The following is a 22,471-nucleotide window of genomic DNA, read 5'->3' on the forward strand; positions in this document are numbered from 1 at the left end:
CCTGAGAATAAACATGCTTTCAAGTGTCAACCAAAAGGTTGGTGAGTTCATTAGTTTAACATAAATAATCATTTCATAATTTTAATAGACCACAAGATTTCATATTTCCATTTCTCATAAACATACGTCCCATGCATAGAGACAAAAATATCATTCATATGGATTGAACACCTGGTAACCGACGTTAACTTAATGCATAGAATATCCCCAAAACAGAACCTCTCGTCTGTATAATAATCTCGAAGTACTAAAGCATTCGTACCCCGAATGGGACTTGTCAAGGTCCGTAGATCTATCTTTAGGATTCGCGTCAATCAGGGGCCATTTCCCTAAATTCTTAGGTTACCAGACTTGAAGGGCGATATTCGGTTTAATAATCCAACCATATAATGTAATTTTTGATCACTTGTGTCTATTTCATTAAACATTTATAAAAGCAGCGCATGTATTCTCAGTCCCAAAAATATATAATGCAAAAACATTTAAAAAGGGAGTAAATGAAACTCACTGTACTGTATTTTGTAGTAAAAATACATATGACGATATTGAACAACTGAACAATGCAGGGTTGGCCTCGGATTCACGAACCTATATCATTTATATATATATATTAACACACATATTCGTAATCGAGTAAATACATATATTATTATTAGTGATATAATTTTTATAATATTAATTTTTATATATTTTTCTTTATATTAAATTCAGATATATATCATTTATTTATTTATCTATTATATTAAATTCTGTAATATAAATTAATAATGTAAATCCATTAATAAAATCTGTTACTATTATTAATTTTTAATAGAAATACTAATAATAATAATAATATTAAAGATACTAATATTAATAATGACAATATTAATAATAATAACAGTAATTATATTAATAATATTAACACTAACATTAATAATAATTAATAAAAACTCTGATAGTAATTTTAACAATGATAATAGAAATCTCATATTAATTATTTTTAATATTCAATATAATATTTATATCTAATAATATTACTAATATTAATCATAATATTTAATATTAAAATTTTACTCCTAGTTATAATGATGATGTTATCAATATTTATAATGATATTAATAATATTAAATAATAATCCTAAATCAAATGTACCAAATAATAATATTAATAATACTGATATTACTACTAATATTAATATTTATATAAGTAATAATTTTAATATAACAGCTATATTTTAACTTGTATTATATATTATTAATTATGGGATATCTACTAATCATATAACATATTACGTAATAACTTCTATTGCATCATTATTATTTATAATTTATATATATATTATAAAATACATATAATAATAATTATACATAGAAATTATACATATTTATATATAGATTCATTTTAATTTACCTCATATTTATTTTGTAACTTATTTTACATATTTCATTTTAATGTTTAAATTATATTTTATATATTCAAATTACTATATATACTTACATTCATATATATATATATATATATATATATATATATATATATATATATATATATATATATATATATATATATATATATATATATATATATATATATATATTATCAATTAATGTTTCGTGAATCGTTGGAACATTCAAAGGGTAATTGCATAAATGAAAACATTTCAAAATATTTGAGATTCAACATTACAGATTTGCTTATCGTGTCGAAATCATATAAAGATTAAGTTTAAATTTGGTCGGAAATCTCCGGGTCGTCACAAATTGTGGTTTGGACAAAAGAACGACACTTGTGAAAATTAGACTATGGGCTATTAATGATCTTTATATTTGTTTAATTGAATGATAGTTCGTTAATTTAATATAAAAATTACAATTGGACGTAATTATAAATAACCACATACACTCGATCGGACACGATGGGCGGGATATTTATAAATACTAATAATCGTTCATTTAACCAGACACAGGAATGGATTAATAGTCAATGGACTTATTAAAACATGGGTGAATTATATACAAGGAAAATTGGTGTAATTATAGTTTAAGTCCCCAATTAGTTGGAATATTTGACTTCGGATATAAGGATAATTTGACGAGGACACTCGCACTTTATATTTATGACTGATGGACTGTTATGGACAAAAACCAGATGGACATATTGAATAATCCAGGACAAAGGACAATTAACCCATGGTAATAAACTAAAATCAATACGTCGAACATCATGATTACGGAAAGTTTAAATAAGCATAATTCCTTTATTTCATATTTTATCGCACTTTTATTTACTGTCATTTTATTTAATTGCACTTTTAATTATCGTACTTTTTAATTATTGCAATTTTATTTCTTGTCATTTTATTTATCGCACTTTTATTTATTGCAACTTCAATTATTGTCATTTACTTTACGCTTTAAATTAAGTTTTATTTTTAATATTTTACATTAGGTTTTAACTGCGACTAAAGTTTTAAAATCGACAAACCGGTCATTAAACGGTAAAATCCCCCTTTTATAATAATAATACTACTTATATATATATATATATATATATATATATATATATATATATATATATATATATATATATTTACAAATATAGTTTTAAAAATATAGCGTTAAACTTTGCTAGATCCCTGAGGAAAGAACCGAACTTACTAAAAACTACACTACTGTACGATTAGGTACACTGCCTATAAGTTTTGTAGCAAGGTTTAGGTATATCCACTCTATAAATAAATAAATAACTTGTGTAAAATTGTATCGTATTTAATAGTATTTCATAACAAATATATAACTATTTCGTATACACCTCTACGCACATCAGTTTCCCAATTACTAATGGCTTCGATTTTCGCGGGATCGACTTTAATACCTTGATCGCTTATAACATGACTAAGAAATTGAACTTCCTTTAACCAAAATTCACACTTGGAGAATTTGGCATAGATTTGTTCTTGTCTCAAGAGTTCAAGCACTAGTCGGAGGTGTTGTTCGTGTTCTTCTTCGCTTTTTGAATAGATTAAGATATCATCTATTAATACGATAACGAATTTGTCTAGATACGGCTTGCACACGCGATTCATAAGATCCATGAACACCGCCGGTGCATTAGTTAAACCGAATGGCATTACAAGAAATTCATAACTACCATAACGAGTCCAGAAAGCGGTTTTAGAGACACCTTCCCCCTTTACCCTTAGTTGATGATAACTCGAGCGGAGATCGATTTTTGAATATACACAAGACCCTTGCAGTTGATCAAAGAGGTCATCGATGCGTGGAAGAGGATATCGGTTCTTAACAGTCAATTTATTTAGTTCACAATAATCGATGCACATTCGTAGGGATCCATTTTTCTTCTTAACGAATAAAAGCGGAGCGCCCCATGGTGAATGGCTAGGTTGGATAAAGCCACTGTCAAGTAGTTCTTGAATTTAACTTTGTAATTCTTGCATTTCGGATTGAACAAGTCTATACGGTGCATGTGCTATGGGTGCGGCTCTCGGGATAAGATCGATTTGGAATTCAACTGGTCGATGAGGTGGAAGACCCGACAATTCTTCGGGAAATACATCGAAAAAATGACTAACAATTAGCACATCATCGATATGCTTCTCATCGGTCTCGAGTTTCTTAACGTGGGCTAGGATCGCAAAACAGCCCTTACGAAGGTAGTTTTCAACTTTAAGGCACGAGACGAGGTTGAGTCCGGTGCAACTCTTATCGCCATAAAAAATCAAGGGTTCACCATTCTCGATAGGAATTTGAATTGCTTTAAGACCACAAAGGATGTGAGATTTTGTTTTAGCTAACCAATCCATACTAATTATTACATCGAAGCTCCCTAGTTCTATAGGTATCAAGTCAATTTCAAACTCTTTACTCAATAAGTTTAACGTACACCCCCGATAAAATTTGTCGGCACTCAATAGTTTCCCGTTGGCCACTTCAATGGTATAAATAGTATCTAGGAGGAGTGATGGAGCGCAAAAAGCATGAGTCAAGGTCTTGGATACAAAACTCTTATCAGCACCCAAATCGAATAAACAAGAAACATAAGAGTTGTTGAGAAGAAGCGTACCCGTAACTAGTTTATTGTCATCTCGGGCCTCCTTGGTGTTAATGTTGAAAGCTCGGCCGCGTGCATTGTGGTTAGCTTTCTTCTTTGGGCATGAATTCTTAAAATGACCCGGTTAGCCACATTCGTAACAAACACCCGTTTTTGGTGCATTGGGCCCCTTTTGAGCGACGAGAGCGGTAGTTCTACAATCGTTAGCCACATGGCCACTTCTTTGACACTTGTTGCAAAATGGCTTGCCACATTCACCAAAATGATGTTTGTAGCACTTGTTACAAAAAGGTAGATTTCCAGCATAACCTTTCTTGCCGTCGGAGATGAAAGACTTCTTGGTGAAGTTGTTGTTGTTGTAGTTGCTTGATTGGGAAGCTTCCCACTTTCTTTTATTGCCACCAGATTTATCCTCGGCCTTTGGTGTCGGCACTTCAATTACATCCACCGTTTCCATTAGTTGGTGGGCCATCTATAAAGCCTCTTGTTGGTTAGCGGGTTTGGATGACATTACCCCGTGTTGAATGCTCTTAGGGAGGCCATCCATGTAAAGTTCGACCTTTAGGGGCTCGGGTGTTACAAGGTTTGGACACATTAAGGCTAGCTCGAAAAACCGTTGATCATAAGCATTAAGGTCATTTCGGATCGCTTTTAAATTTCTTAGCTCGTGTTCGAGCCTTCGAGTCTCTTCACGTGGGAAGTATTCGGTGAACATTTTTTCTCTTAAATCGGCCCAAGAGAGTGTGTGGGCTTCATCGGTACCCACCGATTGCACATACGTGTTCCACCATGTGAGAGTGAGTGGAATACTTGACTTTGTCTTGGTCCCCGCAACCGCTTATGCTAAAAACGGCTTTCGTTTTCTCGAACCAACGGGTGAGAGCAACCGGTCCCCCGATTCCATCGAAAGTGTGAGGTTTGCACCCCATAAAATTTTGTAGGAGCATCCCTCATTTGAATTATTGGCTCCATGGTTGTTGTTGTTGTTGTGGTTGTTATTGTTGTTGGAGGAGTGATCGGCCATGGCCGCATATACGGCGGTGGCTATCATTCGTTGAAGAGCTTGTTCGGGAGTTTTGGGAGAAGTATTGCGTTGACCTCGGTGAGCCATTGTTCCTTCAAAATGCAAGAATATCGTTGATTAGTATTCTCAATAATACTAATCGTGATATGGAATAAAGATAGAGAGAAAATTTTCCTTGACCCGCCCTCAATTCTTTATGTCATAATGTCGGAATGTCCACATGAGTTACCGTAATATAATCCCGGTCATTATATTACCCTAACTCACATGTTCATTTAACATTACCTCATAAGGTCAAGATGGCGTGTCAATCAAATCAAACAACATGAGATTAAATGGAATAGGAGTTAGATATGAATAGAAGAGTCAACGTATAAATGTACAAGTAGTCAAGCAAGTCCTACTTCAAGTCGATATGCCGGTTGTAGTCTAGACTCACTAATGCACCCTATGACTCGGGGTTGACAACAATGAACTCTAAATCCCTACAACCTAGCTCTGATACCATCTGTGACGACCCGCCAAAATTGCTATTAACGGCGCCGTTAACTTAGGTCCCGTTACGTGGTCATAAGTCTTTAAAACAAAGTTTGACCAAAATATATCGCATTCATTTCAAATGTAAGGATGTTTCAAGGTTTACAAAAGTGGTTCGGCAACTAGTTACGTTACAACGTTTACGTACAAATGAAACCTATGCGACATAATTTAAATAAAGTCAAAAGACGCTCCATGTATGCATGTATACTCGACATCCAAGCAAGTATCAAAATAGTGTGCGGAAGCATGTACCACTTAGCATTCAAGGACCTGAGAGAAACATAGAAAATCTGTCAATGAAAACGTTGGTGAAGTCATAGGTTTAGTAAGCATGTTATATTGAACCACAAGATTTATAACATTGAAATAATAGTAAACCATTCTAAAAGTTGTTGTATCACAAGCACCCAATTATCAAGGCTTAACTGTATACGAACCTCATTACCATAGTGTTAGAACTACACTATATTCAAAATTACATTTCATCCGCCAACGGTAGCTAACCGTCCAAATGAGGGTTTATCAAACCCGTATGGATCTGCACAACATAAGTTCTCGCTTACACCCTACAAGTGTAACTACTGATAATTGAATTGAGGCTTTTTGTTCTAACTCGTACGTAGAATGTTTGTTTTCGTACTTTTGTTCACTTAGTAAAACGAAACGTTTATGTTTTCTCATCCCAAGTATAAATGCAAAAGAGTAAAAGTGGGACTATGATCTCACATTGAGTGCACGAGTAAAAAGGTACTTCACAAAGTAAACGTGTGCAAGAACAAATGCTAGTCTTGACCTAAACAAGTAGGTTGTATCAATACCGGTAAAATACGAGGTCGGTCAAAGTTGTTCATTTAGACATATGGCTCGTTACGACTCGATTATATAGCATGTGAGTCACGTTGTCATGTTTCATGCAAGATATAAGTACAAGAGAAAGGTTATAACGACTAAACAAAGTATGGGTTAAGTTTGACTAAAAGTCAAACTTGGTCAAAGTCAAAATCAACGAAAAATTCAACACGCTCGGGTCGGGTCTCGAACAATTTTTCTGAGTTATATAAACATATATGAGCATCTTAGAATAAGTTGCATGTTAATCGGAGGTGTGTAGCATAGTTAGAATTAAATGAAAATGAGACTTTTTGGACAGCAGGCAATTGGCGCGTCGCTCAGATTCGTGGCGCGCCGCTCCATTTCAAGGAAAGGTTTCGGTGCCACTTTGCAGGCATTCGGCGCTCCGCTCAGGTAATCGGCACACCACTCCGAATGCCTGGACAGAAATTCTGGGCTGTTTTCAGGTGTTCAACTCGAACCAATTTTCACCCAAACACATTTTGTGGTCAATAAACATGTAAAACGCATATAGTATATCATTGGAAAGCTATTTTAACAAGTAGTGAAACTAAACACATAACAACAACCAACATCAAACATTTACAACAACCAAATCCACATTAAACGACCATTGAATGTTCATCATTAATGCTTCAAGTTCATAAATGTAATTTGATGATTCGAGAATTAAATGCACATATATGATATGCCGTTTCATAGGTAATTACGTATACAATACAACTAAACACTCACCAATAACATTAAAAGGCATTTAATACATCAAGAGTTCATTTTTAAAATCTGTCAAACCCTAACTAAGAATCATAGATTCAACAATCATGTTAATGAAGTCTTCCTATGTCAACCAACATACCAAAATGAAGCTAATGATGCAAGTATCACATTTAACACAAAATCATTAACATCTAACAACATTTCATTAACCCAAATCAAGGATTAAACAAACCCTTTTTCTAAGTTCATGCAAGTTATGCAAAATAAGAAGATCGAGCAAATAAATTACATGCATGACATCATATTGAGCCATATACACTAATTAACACACTTTTTAAGTTTAAAGGTCTAATTATTAAAATTAGAGTTTTTAGAAAAGCTTACCCCAAGTAATAAGATTGGTACTAAATTAAAGGTCTTGAGTAGTTGATCACAAATATGTAATTAGATTTTTTGTGAGCTTCCTAGATTTGAAATGAATGATGAATCTTTGATTATGAAGAAATGGAAGAAAAAGTGGAAGTAAGAAAATGGTGGGAGGTGGAATGAATGGTGGGGAGGAGGGATTCACTAGTTGACCTAGTCACTAGTTTGGTCCCTTGGCAACATTAGTCCCTCGAGTTTAAAAGCAGGTGCGTGAATTAACCATACGAATTATTTTAAATACGCAAATTAACGGGAGGTGTTATCATTAAATAACGGACTTTAAAATAAACAAATGGAAGGTAAACGGAAAAAGACGGGTTGTTACAGCACTTGTGATCTCTGGAAATAAGCCTTTGAAATATGAAAGAGGGTCAGCTTCAAATGCTCTTCAATGCTTGCCTTTTATAGTGAGATTCAAAAAATAGCCGTTGTCACATGGTTGCCTACACGGTCGACCGTGGTTCGACTGTGCGTGCTTCAGTCCAAATTATGTATCCGTTGTATAGCCGTTTGACTCAGATTTGAACATCACATTTTGGAACCTTTACTCCATCTAGCACCTGCAAAAGAAACCCAACATCCTATACAAGTACTATATGCATTAAGTGTGTGGGATTTAGTCTTATTGAATAAAAATGACATAACACTCCAAAAGTGGTAAACCCAACATTCTTGGAGAAATGTCTTGACTGATATTTTGAGTAATCTCAGTTTGGTCAAGACTTGATTAGCCACATTAATGCATTTGGTTCAATTCTAAAGATTAGTCAACATGTCATTAACTTCCTAGATTCAGTTAATCACAAGTCATGTTCATTTTAAGATTAAGTAGAGATTAATTGAATGATGTCTTTCTAAAATAAGCATTAAGTATGTAAAGACATAAATGTTAAGTCATACTTAGACAAGTAAACACAATGTGTTACTTAGACAAGACCAAATAGACAATTGACCATTATTCCTTTGTAAACCATTTTACACTTAATTCATTGGAGTAGACTAGTTACTTGAATCCTAGTATTCTAACTAGTAAGCATATAGCAAGCATATTAATCAAGTTGACAAATTGATGAGTATTAAACATATTAGCAAGTAGCAAGTAATACTCACACATAGCAAAAGATAGTTATTCTAAAATCAATCACATAGATATTTGCACAACACTATAGTTTAAGCTTTTAGCAAGCTTACTTGCAATATAACATATTGCATGATTCATGTGTAAGCACACATTAATGTCCAACACATGCACAAGGGAAGAGCAATCTCTAGTTGGGACTTGGTGACCATCCTAAATGTATCTAGGTGTATTTTAGGATTACAAGTCTTTACTAGTTACATTTGAAAGCATTGTTCTTCATTTAGCCTTAATCAGTCACTAAGTCATCTTTACTTGTAATTAATATTCTAGTGACATTAGCTTAAGTGTGTTGGTACTCGGTGATCATCCTTAGGATATCTAGATAAGTTTTAAGATCACAAGTTATTGATTAACACTTATGTATTATGCCTGATCATGGTTAATTTGTCATTAAGATGTAATTAAATGTAATTAACCAAGATTAGTGTTTTTATAACCAAGACTCAATTGAGTATGGAAAGGACATCTATTCTAAGCGTGTTGAAAAGGTTTCATGAATTATAGATGTCGGGAACTAGTCAAACTAAATTTGGTCAAAAATGGTGACAGAGAAAACTGCGGTCGCATTGCGGTTGACCGTGGTGGCGACCATGCAACTTGTGTTCACAAAACTGCGTTACAATTCAGTCTGAGCTTCTACGGCTGGGTATGCGGTCGACCGTACTTTGACCGTGTACTTTGCTGATCTTTATTTTCATTCTTTAAGTTTTGTTTGACTCGGTCATTTGCAAGATCAAGTATGGATTAGTGACCTTGCGTGTTTTATGTTAAGATGTCGATCATCACTTATGCATATTTATGTGTCATCATCAAAACATATTCTTTGTTTAATCATCATACTTAACTTTGTCGGTTAGTCCATTAACCAACATAAACCAACACGCGGGTAATGATCCCGGACTTGTACATGCGATGCTCCAACGGAAAAGTGTACGACCGGTAAAAATTGATAATGCTAAGTACCCCGATGAGCATCAGGACCTATGGTTTAGTTTCAGCTCAACTATTCAATTAGATTTGGTTGCAGTAAATTTTGTCTAGTGACAGGTTTTTTGTTTAGTAGCTGGACGGACATGGCACATTACATCCCTAAGAATTATGACGTCTAGACCGCACCTATTAGACGACGTTTATATACGACCCGTAAAGATTCTCAAAACATTTTTATTGGTGATATTGAAAAGATGCTTCTAAAATCTGATAACGGTTGTATTAGTGACGATGATGTGGTGCAACTAGCAATTATCTTGATTGTAGAGAGAGGTTTTATGGGTAAACATGGGATACATGTAGTGAATAAGAAGTTTTTATAGTTAGTCGAAGATTTATCGCTTGTTAATGAGTACCCATGGGGGTCTCGTATTTGGGATCCAACTTACGAAGCGGTTAGTGAAGGGTTTGTAGTTAGGGAAAGCCAATTAGAGAGCGGAAAGGCGTACACTTTGGCGGGATTTATGTTGGCATTTAAGGTAACTAAATGCTTGAATATAATTTATAATTTAATGATAATATTTATTTCTAACATTAATTAATTGATTGTTTATTAATAGAATTGGATTCTCGAGGCTTACCGTCGTACCATTAAACCGTTTGCTAAAAAGACTGACAAGAATGGAGGACCGAGGGCTCTTTTTTTGAAAGCGTTCATCAACCGAGTCATATGGAATCTCTGGATAACTTAAACTCTCAGAAATTCAGGTTAGTTGCATTTGAAAAATGGTAGCTTAACATCAACATCAAAACATAAATTATTCAGTTTACAGAGAGTTTCAGGTAAGGGTGCAAGCTTGGCCTTGCGTCCTTGCGTATGCTTTGAATCTTGGACGCAAGGTTATTTTTGCGTCCTTGCGTCCTTTTGGAACGAGACGCAGGGTTAGATTTGCGTCCTTGCGTACGTTTCAAAAATGAGTCGCAAGCTTAGCTGTTGTTGGTGTCCTTGTCTGTAGTCGGCACGTCTGGCATGGTGGTCAGAATTCCTGTTGGCGTGTCTTTTTTGGCCGGCTTCGTGTAGGCTTTTTCTCTGGTTCGAGTGTCGGTTTCGTTCGCTCCATTTCCCTTTCTCCGTTTCCTATTCGAGGAGTTTCGACGTTGTTGCCGATGTTGTCGACTTTTGTCGATTTCGAAAGTCGAGGTGCTCGGATGTGGTTTCTTGGTGGCTTTACGTCCGCTCGAACGTTGATTTTGCCTAACTGATGGTTCTCGGTGGCTCGCGGGTATGTGGGTTCCTCGTATTTTATTGGTCAGTGAGATTACTTCGGTTTGCTGGTCTCGGGGAGGTGTCTTGGGCTTCCTAGTGGAAGGTGCTAGATAGTTAGCTGATGATTTGGTTGTGCTCTTTGTGACAGGATGATGGAGTAGTGGATTTGGAGGTACATTATGGGTTTGGTTTCGAGCTCATGAGGATATATATATATATATATATATATATATATATATATATATATATATATATATATATATATATATATATATATATATATATATATATATATAAAAGAAATAAAAGAATACTCCATAGTAAATGAGATGGTTGAAAGATAAATTAATGTTGTAATTGAGGTATTCAAATTTTTTGAAAAATTCAAGTTAAAAATGTAGAGTTTATGGTTTTGAAATATGAGTTGTGTGTTTGAATGATACAATTTTAGAGCTTATCTGAGCTTAAAAATGTAGAGTTTATGGGTTTTAAGCTTGGTTTGATAATAAATAAAAGAAGTGTTTATGAAGAAAAGAAAAAAAAAAACATAGCTTAAAAATTAAGTTCTTCTTAACTAGCTTAAAAAATGAGCTCCTAGTTTATGGGTGTGTTTGGATAATCCAAAATAGGAGATTATGGGTGTGTTTGGATAACCCAAAATAAGAGCTTATGGGTGTGTTTGGCGCAGGAGCTTATGGAAGCTTATAGAAGTTTGAACTTATGATTTCAATAAGCTCCAAATAATAACCTTTGTTTGATAGACATAAAAAATAGAGCTTATGAAAATCATAAGCTCTAGAAAAATAAGCTACTTCTAGTAGCTTATGAAAAAAGTAGAACTTATGAATTTGAAAATAAACTCCAGATAGTTTACCAAACACTTATAGAAAATAATAAGCTCCAGCTACCAGCTCTAAAAATAAGCTCCAGCTCTAGTCTATAAGCTCCAGCTCTAGCTAGTTTCATCCAAACACACCAGTAGAGTTTATGGTTTTTAAGAGCTTATGGTTTTTAAGCTTTGTTTGGTAACAAAAAAAAAAGAGTTGAGCTTATGAAAAAGTACAGCTTAAAAAATAAGCTCCCAGCTTATGCTTATGATATGTTATATTACATAACTACTATTTGAATAATTATTTAATATTATGTTGTCCATTATAGTCAATTTATAGTTATAAGCTTTAGCTTCAACTACTTTGCCAAACATTTATGAAAAGTAATAAGCTCGAGCGTCAAAAATAAATTACAGCTATTAGCTCCAACTCTAGGTACCAGCTCTAGTTCTAGCTAGTTTCACCTAAACACACCCTATGGAGTGATAATTTACATAATTACCATCACATAAGTATATATTATTAATTATTATATTATTATTATTGTCCCTCCTCTAGTAAATTCAAACACACAAGCTACCTTACTAAAAGGGGGATGATTCTCACACACACTTTTTTGATCCTCACACACTAATTGAGTATTATTAGAAGAGTAAAAGGTTAAAATAGGTGTGTGAAGATCAAAAAAGTGTATGTGAGAATCATCCACTTACTGAAAACTAATAAAAAATAATAAGCTCCCCATCCTAGTTTGCCGTTAATTCAATAAACCAAAGTTGAGAGCATTTGGCTATCTTTGCCCTTCCCCTGCCCCTTCCCCTGCCCCTTCCCAAAATCCTCCCTGCTACTGCAAGTGGTTTATTCGTTGCTTTCTATTTTCTCATATATTCGTTAAAATTACACAAAAAACTGAATAATAGCAAGCCTTTTATGCAAATTGCCATGGTTGTGAATCATATCCTCATTCCAAAACAATTCAACTAAACACCACTGTACTACAGTAATTCTAAATTATGATCAGTACTTCAGTAGTTAAACAAAATTAACATTATTTTCTTCTCTCCATTTGCGCACCAACAGAAGCACAAGTTGATATTGCTAACAAAAAATCAAGGTTAGGGTTTCCTTTAATATTATTTTTATATTTTATATATGAATCATGATAAATTTAGTGATTAGTTCCATGTTTTCTAGATTAATACGTACTGTAATTTTTTAGATACTAAAGTATTGCAAGTATTACGTCAATGTTAAAATAACCCTAGGGTTTATGATGTTTTATATGTTTGTGCTGTTTGTGTTGTGTGGGTTCATATTCATATGTTAACGCTCTATGTCATCAAGCATTTAAATTAGTACATTTAGGGTTTAATACCAACTACTTATCAACATCTTTTTACAGGCGCCCAAATTATTGATTCTGTCATTTCGACTTGCAAATAACGGAAATAAGTTTTTTGTAGAAACAGAAATATTAACATACACTATTTTGATACTTGGCTAAAGATATTTTTGCTTAGCATTTTACTCGAGGTCAGTTCCATCTGTTACTGTATGTTCTTGGTTGAAATTAGTATACATGACAGAATACACGTAAACGCAGAAGCTCACGGATGTATAAGTACGGTATATATTGCACATTCTCAGTTTTATAAAAAGGATAACTCATATTGGAAGGTTAAAACTTGAAGTGATGTTCTTGAATAATTGACTTTACTTTTAATTTGATTCTCCAGCCTGAAGGTTGTTACCTTCAAACTCAATATACATATTGACAAGTATATGCAGATAATTGAATAATACATACGGAGTATAGTAATATAACTTTTCTGGTTTCATGTTTAGTAAATGCTATGCAACTTTATTACGTTTGTAACGTACATGTAAAAGTTGTATTTGATAATAGATGGATGGCCTTAGTGAAAAGGTTCAATAGTTGTGTGGCCTCAACAGTATTCATATCTAATTATCCAACTTGTCTCTAATAGCATATCTTTGTGTTAACTGGTAATGAATGTCAGATTCATGGAACTTATTCAAGGGACTCGGGATGATTCCAACTTGTCAACAAAAGATAATGATGATATTATTAGCAGCATGCCAAATATTGTGATAACTGACATTCTGAATCGTTTGCCTATACAAGATGCTGTAAGGACTAGTATCTTGGCGAGAAACTGGAGGCTTAAGTGGACTTTGCTCACCCAACTCGTTTTTGATTATGCTTTCATTAGGTATTTAGTAAAACGACATCATAAACGAAATAATGTAGGAGATGATAATTGGTATGATGAGAAAAATATAAGTGGACTTTTTCCTCATCTTATGGGTCCCATAACAAAATTTGTCCTCAGTATACCGTATAGTAAGGTACTTGATGTCAAGAATTTTTATGATTGGGCTCTGATTTTGTCTAGAAAAGGAACTATGGAATTCACGCTTGAGAATAGCAATGACGAAATGGTCGAGTTGCCGACCCATATTTTCTCATGTCTTAACTTGACTCATTTGAAGCTTTGTAATTGTCACTTTCCTTCAGCCCCCTCTAGCTTTTGTGGTTTTCATAATCTTTTGAGTTTGGATGTATCTCATGTAACATTTGCTAGTGGATTTGGTGAAAGTATCACTAATAGCCCTTTACTTGAGATATTAAAAATACATGATGAAGAACAACCTATTGAAAAACTGAATCTAGATGAGATTTTCAAACTTAAAAATCTCAAGATTTTATCCTTGTCATTGTATGCGATTGATAGTATGGAGATCCCAAATTCTTTAAGCGTTCATGGTGGACCTTATTTTCCAAACCTTGAAGAGCTTTTTTTGAGTTTAGGGGATAATGAGGTAAGCCCAAGTTGGGTGTTTAACTGTTTATAATTAACATTACATTATGTTGCAGCAATATTTTATTATGAAATGTATGACTAACTTCTATTTACAGGGTGGCGTAGAAGAAATAGTTTCTGGAAAGTTGTTGTGCGACTCATTTTCATGTGTGAAGAGTCTTACTTTAACACTTGTAGATTTTGACTCGAGTGTTGTGTTACGATTCATGTATGAAATAATTTGGGGATTACCAAATTTGCAGACCCTTACGATCGAAGTAAGTGAAGGATGATGCGTATGTATCATAAATTGCATCATTAAACTTGGCAGCCGTATGATGAAAACTGTACAATTTTTTGTAGGGTTTATATAGCGATTATGAAGATCAATCACTTGAATTATGTACTTCAACGGGGCAGTTGCAGCTATTGAATGTAGTGTTTGAGAACTTTGAAGGTTCAGAGAATGAATTATTTTTTATCAAGAATTTACTTTCTTGTACCCCTCTGCTAAAAACGTTTACTATTCGTCCTGATCTAAACCTACTCTTTCCTGGTGCTTACAAAGAGAAGTTTAAGCTTGCTAAAAAGTTGTTGAGGTTTCATAGAGCCTCCGCCATAGCTGATGTAGATCTTGATTGGTCATAATCATGGTATCATCTTTATTTTGTTTTGTTTTACTTATTTGCTGGCCTGCCTTTTTGGATACATCTAAGTTTACAGTTGTACTATCTTCGTTATCCGGGCAACACCATGTTTAATGGTTCGTTTTTGATTCATATGAGCAAACCGATCTTGTTTTGTACCTATTCGGTATAGTTTTTCAGTTGTGTTGGATGTACTGGACCATTTGTGTTGGACCTGAATGAATACTGTTAAGGTTTAATTTGTCATTTTCACTGAATTTTATCAATGTTTCAAAGATATACATTTGGTATACTTTGTAAACTATTTATGACGCCTTCAGGCTTTTAGGAACCATTGAATTGTTTCAAGTTATCAGTGTATTATTTGGTTTTTGTGTGCTTACTTCAGAAGCTACTTGTTCTCTCCTCAATCTATGTGGTCAAAATGTTTCGAGTTATCAGTGTATTTTTTCAGATACATCCAAGTTCACAGCCTCCTATATATTTGTTGCCTTGTTGGTACTTGAATACTACAAAGTACAAACTATAAGGACAGCCATTCATTTAGCACTAACTAGTGGTTGAACCTTTGCTTCGCGTCGGGGGTTCGGTTTTCAATGTATTTTATTGCGTTTAGTTTATAAAATTATTTTGTGACTAAAGAATAATGTCGTTGGAACGCAACTCGAGTCGAACTAAAAGGTATAACCCGTGAAAGATTTAAATATTATTTTAAATTAACAATATATGTCCATTTCCGCGTTTAGCTATGTAATTATCGACTTTTAAAAATTTAACACAAAATCAACGTGTATGAAAAGTACCCCAAATATTTAAAAAAGCGTCATTTCGAGTTTAACGATGGTGTCGGAAAAATTTAACTCGTTACGAGCGAGAAGATATGACCCGTTGAATATTTTGGTGGAGTTTATTTAAGATTTTTTTATGAAAATGGTTATTTGACACTTTAACCCCTGTTTGAGGGGTCGATTTGAATATTTGAAAAAAGTGTGAGGGTCTTTGTTGGTGTAGTGAAATTTAATTAGAATTAAGGGGAAAAAAGTTGAAAAGACGAAAATGCCCCTAGTTACTATTCACCTTTTTTAAGTAAAGTAATTTGTCATACAAATTTTAAACCAATATTTGAATAACACTATTCTCATACAACAAAGTAATCAATGCCAATTCATAACGCTATTGTAAAAACAAAAAGATGCTAATGATGATTCGTCGTGTAACAACGGGCTCTTTCATTACTCTTGACAGATGCTTATAATTTTAATGTGCTTAAGGTTGACGTCCAACAGCCCGTCCACAAAGGAGGACATTGTTTGGGATAGGAGCCTCGTCTCGCCAAGAATTGGCAGGTGAATATACACGAAGATAGAATTGTTGACCCAAATATTGTCGAGCCCAGTTCTCTGAACGTACATTCCACATACCCACATTGTCTAATGGCATGTAAACTGCAGTCCATGATTTTGGGTACACCTAAATCAAACACCAAATTTTAAAAATTGAATGTTAAGATTAGAGAAATTGAAGAGAAAAGAAGATTGACATCGAAGGAAAACGCTTAGGACCAATAATCACACACAATCACAACCACAAAACATAACATGGTATCTATGTTCAATAATGTATCATAACATATCTCTATGTAAATTTATAATGATTATGTGCACCAGAAAAGTTCCGATAAGAACCTAAATAATACTCGACCAATCATTTAAAGATCGGATGAATATGGTTCCGTATGCATCTGAATTTCTCATGTGAATCGAAAAATGATTAGTTATATTTTGATCCTTCCTTTATGTGTCAAGGTTGTAATAGTCGCGAATCAGGGACGAGTCGGTCAAGTCGAGGATGAGTCACATTGACCAACGTTGACTTTTAGTATTAAATAAATTAAACATATATATGTTACACCAAAATATACCCCATCAAGCATAAAACATAAATATTTCAATGGCACAAAATTCTAAATTTGCAAAATATTAAGTTTTTGACCTAACTTTGACTTTGACCCGACCCAGACCTGACTCGGCCAACTTAGCCCGATCAACTTCGACCGACTTTGACCCGACTTTTTAACGTTGACCGACTTTTAAAAAGTTTTTGGACGAGTTGGGACGGGCTAGTCCCCAAACCGACGCATTGACCTACATTTACAACACTATGTATGCATACTATAACCGAGCCATAAAATCAATGAAGGGGGTGCATAATATATAAGATCGCCCGACTTTTACAACACTGTTATGTGTGCATACTATAACCAAGCCAGAAAATTAATGAAGGGGTTGCAAAATATACAATTAAAATCATATAATTGGCATACCTGTACAGTGACACGTGAGATTGTATCACGTAAATTGTAGCCAGTTCGACTAGCAGCTGACCACTGTCCTGCGTCCATCCTATGGGACCACAATTATGTAACAAAGTTATTACTAACAACTCATTGCATGAAGTCATACTCAAATATATAAATAAATAAAAAAACAGAAAAATACCCGACAACAAAGAAATGATGTCCATCAACATGCCAAGACTGAACGGTGTCTTCAGGGTTCTCAAACACAACTTCCACAAACCCTCTAAAGTCGGCCAGCATCACAGCGGTTTGAAGGTTAGCACCGCCACTCGGGTTGTCCTGAATGCCGCCAAGGTTGTACACACCCGAAATCTTAAAGTAATCAGCAAGCTTAAGTGGCGTATCGGGTATAATAAAGGAAACACCGTTGACTGCATATCTCTGCTTGCCACCAATAACCGGTGCAGTATTCATAAGCCGGATCGTCCTAGTAGTGTTGATCATCCCATAGTGGTACGAACCCTGAGGATTCGGTCTGGGCCCACTAGCCGTTAAATTACGCCTATTACCAAACAACGAATTAGTACAAATTAGAGCATGTGTAATTATTTCGTTCATTGAGGCATTTCATCGAACACCTTTTATGTAATTACCTCAGAGATCGGGCCTGGTTAACCGACCAATCAATTTGAAAGGTGGGTCCACCAGGAGGTGCCCCATCTAAACCACTGACCGAGTTGCTGTAGTGTAGAGCCGATGTAGTTGTGAGGACCGGAGTCGTGAACCGGGATGAGACGACAATGTAATAATCCTTAGGTGGTTGGTCAGCAGTGACTAATACAGAATAAGACTGTCCCAAATGCAAGTCAATCGAATCATATGTATTTTGTAGAGAATGAGTTCCCTCTACCTCAACCAAAGTCAACTTATGACCTTGAATTCTGAAGTTGACTGACGTCGTAAGGCCAACGTTCGATATCCTAAACCTGTAAGTCTTACCTGCACATATCATTTCAACAAAAAATAAAAAACCATGTCTTGTTAAAACCAAAAACAAAATAAAGCTTTACAAACCTTGATCAACATTAAAAGTAAATCCATTTGATCCTCGCCCGTTAATTAGGATCCCATCCGGGAAAGGAAGATCATGCCCATTGTCCAAAATTGCTTTAAGATCCTATTAAATTCAACACACAAACCAACCCACTTTCAGCTAGGCATTACATCGAACACTTGGAGTACATACTCAACTTTATACAATATAAGCATCATACTTACAGTGTGGTTTTGCTTGAACCAGTCTCCGGTAAGTATGGTGTAATCTCCGGCAGGTGGTGCGAAGGGGACCGGAATAACGGACCGACTGGCGATTTTGATGCCACCGAAGCCTCCCGCAGCTTTGTGAAATGCAAGTGAAGGGAAGTAAAAGAAGCTGCCAATTTGATCTTTGACTTGAAGATTATAAGTGAAGTTTCGGCCAGGTGGGATCGGGCAGTTTGTTCCGAAAACACCATCTTGCCATGAGTTTCTCCTTTGCATAATCCCATTCCTACTCACATTGACGAGTTAGTCATTAGTCACTAAAACAATTCGAGTGGCGAAAATTATAAAAATTAAATTAATAATTATTTAACCTATCAAGTACAAGACATTACAAGTCTCTAATATGTTAATTTCAATATTTCATGGTGTACTTAAACCAAGCACATGTTTGAAGTTTCAACTAAAAAGAATAGTGAAGCTGCTGAATTTAAGAAATAAGAACTTTGTGCCAGTCCCAATTCAATGAATGAGTAGTTAAAAATTAATTAAGTACAAGTAACTAAAGCATCTAATTGTGAACACAGATTTGCAAGTCCCAACCCAATGATACTCCTACTCTAATCTGTTTGAAGTACAAGTCACTACAGCACAAGGAACTCAAAGAACCAACAATGTAAAACTCAACTAAAAAACTAGTCACAAATGTACAAGTCACTAAAGCACGATAAAATTTCAACGGTCTGCAACTCCCTAGCACAAAAAAACAGTAAACACACCGCAACCATTGTACAAGTCACTAAAGCATACACCATATCTTCAAGAGAGCAAGTGGCATAAATAAATATATAAATATAAATATAAATAAAGAGAACAATAAAGTGAAAAACTGACCATGAAAGAAGAAATGGTTCATCCAAACTATTGAAAACATTAACAACCAAATTCTCATTTGTAACAGACTCAATCTGCGGACCTGGAAACTGTCCATTTATCAATATTCCCTGCACGAATATATCAACATTTTGTCATTTTTTAATATTCCCAAAAAAAAAAAACAAAAATCATGAAATAAAAAAAAGAAAGAACCTGTTGTTTAACTCCAAGAGGATAAATATCACCATAAGTAACATTCCAACTAAAGAACCTATATGCATCTTCACCATTTGTGACCTGAAATACTAGCAAAACTAACACCGACACCAAAAACGACGACATTTTGGTCGTTTGCTCCATCATTATATTTTTCTTTACTTTGAAACCCAAAAGAGATACTGAGTGACTCAGATACAGATCTATGAATAGAAGATGGCTTTAGTGTTTACTTAACATGGACAACAAACAACATCTTCTGGACTTATTCTTCTTTATCTTTGATTTATTATTAAATAATAGAAAGAATGTGTTTTTTTTTTTTTTTTTTTATTATTATCTTTTTTTGAAATTATTGTATGTTCTTTGTATAAAGAGAGAATGCAAGGACCGACTCATTAATATGACTGCTACATATTTAGGTTTTGCTTGGTTGTATGCCAACAACTAACGCGGTTGGTTTGTATTAATAAAATATGAATTCATGTTTATTAATTTTTTGGTACTCGGAACAAGAAACCGCGGTTTCAGTAAATAAATATATATAGTATTGAAAGTGAAGGAAGATAATTTATTTGTTATATCAATTTGAAATTATGATGTCAAAATTAGCTATAGATAAAGAAAATTCTAACAGACCCACTATTACTCCCTCCCTAGTAGCGGTGTTCACATTATTCTTTTGAATGCCCAATTTCAAATGTGCAATTTTTTATTTTAACCGAATGTTTTTTTTTTTTTTTTTTTTGAAAGGCAAAATATTATTAAGAACGAAATTACAACGAGAAGGGGATTCTTACATACAATGAATCACCCCTAAGAAACCACAATGTTCTTCGTGCCACTTGCACAACCGTTCAAGCGCTCTTTTGCGCAGCTGTTTGCACAATCTTTCACCCGATTGTTTAGTTTTTACACACAACTGTCCATGGTTTAACGCGTAGTCTTTTGCACAGCTTTCTGTGAACTTGATCTTCCACAGCATAATGAGGAGTTCAATACGATACTTGACAGAGTTATCGTATTGAATCGTGGGACTTGATGACGTAGGTTTTTCAATTAGGGCTTGTACGTTGATTTGATTCACAAGTCACCTAAACCCTAATTCTCATCTATAAATATGGGGTAAAAACCTACATCAAGACACACTTCCTCCACCGCGTTGGGCCTCCATTCTCGTGCCTAAACATCTGCTTCTTTACGATCGTCTCTACATCTATAGAGGCTGCAATTCAACTTGGTCAGCAATAGAGGTGTTTAACCCTCCAACGAATCTGGCGATAGTTTGCTCTTCAACTTCTTTGACATTAGTACGAATTTTGAGCTGCTCGAACTCTCTGATGTAATCAACAACATTCATTCTGCCTTGCCTTAGTGTATTCCTTTGAATATACAGATCTTTATGTTGGGGGAGAATGTGGGTTAATACGAGATTATACTTAATAACTATACTAATCTTAACCCATAACAATAAGTGTTTTGATGATGACATATGCACATAACTAAAGGTGATGGTAGACATCTTGACATAAATATACAAGTTCACTAATCCACACTTACGCTAGCAAAAAACCAATACCAAATAAAGCTTAAAACGGAAAACGTAAACTACACGGTTAGGTCCACGGTCGAACGCATGTCAGATCGTGGAGCCTTGCACCCTGATTTGTGAAATCATGGATGCACGGTCGACCTCACGGTCAACCATGGGTCGACCGTAAAAGGTTCTATCCTAAATTCCATCGATTTTAGTTCGACCATTTCAGGGCATCTATAATTTATGAAATATGTTCAAACATGCTTCGAATAGTTGCCTCCTTTATACCCAAAGTAGTTTTGGTCACTAGAACACTAATCTTGGTTAATCACGCTAAATGACACCTTAATGACGATTAAACCTCGATTGATGATAACACATAAGTGTTATAGAAAAACATGTACATCTAAAATGTATCTAGACATACTTAGGATGGTCACCAAGTCTCAACCAAGAGTTGCTCCTTCCTTGTACATGTGTTGGACATTAATATATTCTTATACATTAATCTTTCAAATATCACTTTGTAAGTAAAACTTACATAGCCTTGGTTCAATGCTATGTTATCACTATATGTTTAATCCTGGATTAATTAGTGATCTCTTGCTAGTCATTACATGAATATTACTTGACTACTTGCTATTAATACATGTGTATTATTTGACTATGTGCTAAATGCTAAGTAGTTACTTAATATGTATATGTATCAACCTTGTCTTGCTATGTGTTACAAGTTGGGATTTCACCAACTAGCATTTGGACTACTTGAATATATGCTTGTGCTACTTGGATAATGCTTAATATGTCATAATCTAGTGATTTTAAAAGATAATGAATCATTAACACACATAAGTTTGCTTAAGTCTAAAATTAAGTTTATGAATGGTTTAAACTTGATTTAACTTAATGTCTTGCAACATGCTTAATTGATATTACTTGCTTAATTTGTCAAGACATCACTAACACATTTAATTAATTACAAACAAATTCAAATTTGAATACTAGCATGCTTTGTGATTAAAGTGGGTTGT

General features: G+C 34.4%; 2 protein-coding genes across 6 annotated transcripts; one reads left to right on the forward strand and one right to left on the reverse strand.

Annotated features, from left to right (window-relative positions):
- The first annotated feature begins 12,617 nt into the window (after positions 1 to 12,617).
- On the forward strand, positions 12,618 to 15,576 carry LOC139897924 (F-box/FBD/LRR-repeat protein At1g13570-like). Of its 2 annotated transcripts, XM_071880638.1 has the most exons (4): positions 12,618 to 12,894; positions 13,802 to 14,624; positions 14,722 to 14,883; positions 14,969 to 15,576. In XM_071880638.1, the coding sequence occupies exons 2-4, from the start codon at positions 13,806 to 13,808 to the stop codon at positions 15,251 to 15,253; spliced, it is 1,266 nt and encodes a 421-aa protein (XP_071736739.1). In that variant the 5' UTR covers positions 12,618 to 12,894; positions 13,802 to 13,805; the 3' UTR covers positions 15,254 to 15,576. The 2 variants fall into 2 exon arrangements, with proteins under 2 accessions (XP_071736739.1, XP_071736738.1); XM_071880637.1 differs by lacking the exon at positions 12,618 to 12,894 and having other exon boundaries at positions 13,602 to 14,624.
- Positions 15,577 to 16,347: 771 nt separating this feature from the next.
- LOC139897925 (L-ascorbate oxidase homolog) lies at positions 16,348 to 20,275 on the reverse strand. Of its 4 annotated transcripts, none has more exons than XM_071880641.1 (8): positions 19,901 to 20,275; positions 19,706 to 19,794; positions 18,830 to 19,100; positions 18,626 to 18,728; positions 18,205 to 18,550; positions 17,751 to 18,113; positions 17,576 to 17,654; positions 16,348 to 16,722 (listed from the first exon to the last, which is right to left on the reverse strand). In XM_071880641.1, the coding sequence occupies exons 1-8, from the start codon at positions 20,048 to 20,050 to the stop codon at positions 16,519 to 16,521; spliced, it is 1,605 nt and encodes a 534-aa protein (XP_071736742.1). In that variant the 5' UTR covers positions 20,051 to 20,275; the 3' UTR covers positions 16,348 to 16,518. The 4 variants fall into 4 exon arrangements, with proteins under 4 accessions (XP_071736742.1, XP_071736740.1, XP_071736743.1 ...); XM_071880639.1 differs by having other exon boundaries at positions 19,706 to 19,815; XM_071880642.1 differs by lacking the exons at positions 19,706 to 19,794; positions 19,901 to 20,275 and adding an exon at positions 19,207 to 19,320.
- Positions 20,276 to 22,471: the final 2,196 nt, after the last annotated feature.

Source organism: Rutidosis leptorrhynchoides, chromosome 3 (genome assembly GCF_046630445.1).
Source record: "Rutidosis leptorrhynchoides isolate AG116_Rl617_1_P2 chromosome 3, CSIRO_AGI_Rlap_v1, whole genome shotgun sequence".
In the NCBI taxonomy this organism is placed as follows: domain Eukaryota; kingdom Viridiplantae; phylum Streptophyta; class Magnoliopsida; order Asterales; family Asteraceae; genus Rutidosis; species Rutidosis leptorrhynchoides.

Excerpts from the sequence above, each read along its gene's own strand:
- LOC139897925 (XM_071880639.1), bottom strand. The coding sequence starts at position 20,050 with ATGATGGAGCAAACGACCAAAATGTCGTCGTTTTTGGTGTCGGTGTTA. Across the intron at positions 18,551-18,625 it reads TACTTTTAATGTTGATCAAG|GTAAGACTTACAGGTTTAGG; the intron begins GTTTGTAAAGCT and ends TGATATGTGCAG. Across the intron at positions 18,114-18,204 it reads AACCAGGCCCGATCTCTGAG|GCGTAATTTAACGGCTAGTG; the intron begins GTAATTACATAA and ends GTTTGGTAATAG.
- LOC139897924 (XM_071880637.1), top strand. The coding sequence starts at position 13,791 with ATGAATGTCAGATTCATGGAACTTATTCAAGGGACTCGGGATGATTCC. Across the intron at positions 14,625-14,721 it reads TGAGTTTAGGGGATAATGAG|GGTGGCGTAGAAGAAATAGT; the intron begins GTAAGCCCAAGT and ends TTCTATTTACAG. Across the intron at positions 14,884-14,968 it reads TGCAGACCCTTACGATCGAA|GGTTTATATAGCGATTATGA; the intron begins GTAAGTGAAGGA and ends AATTTTTTGTAG.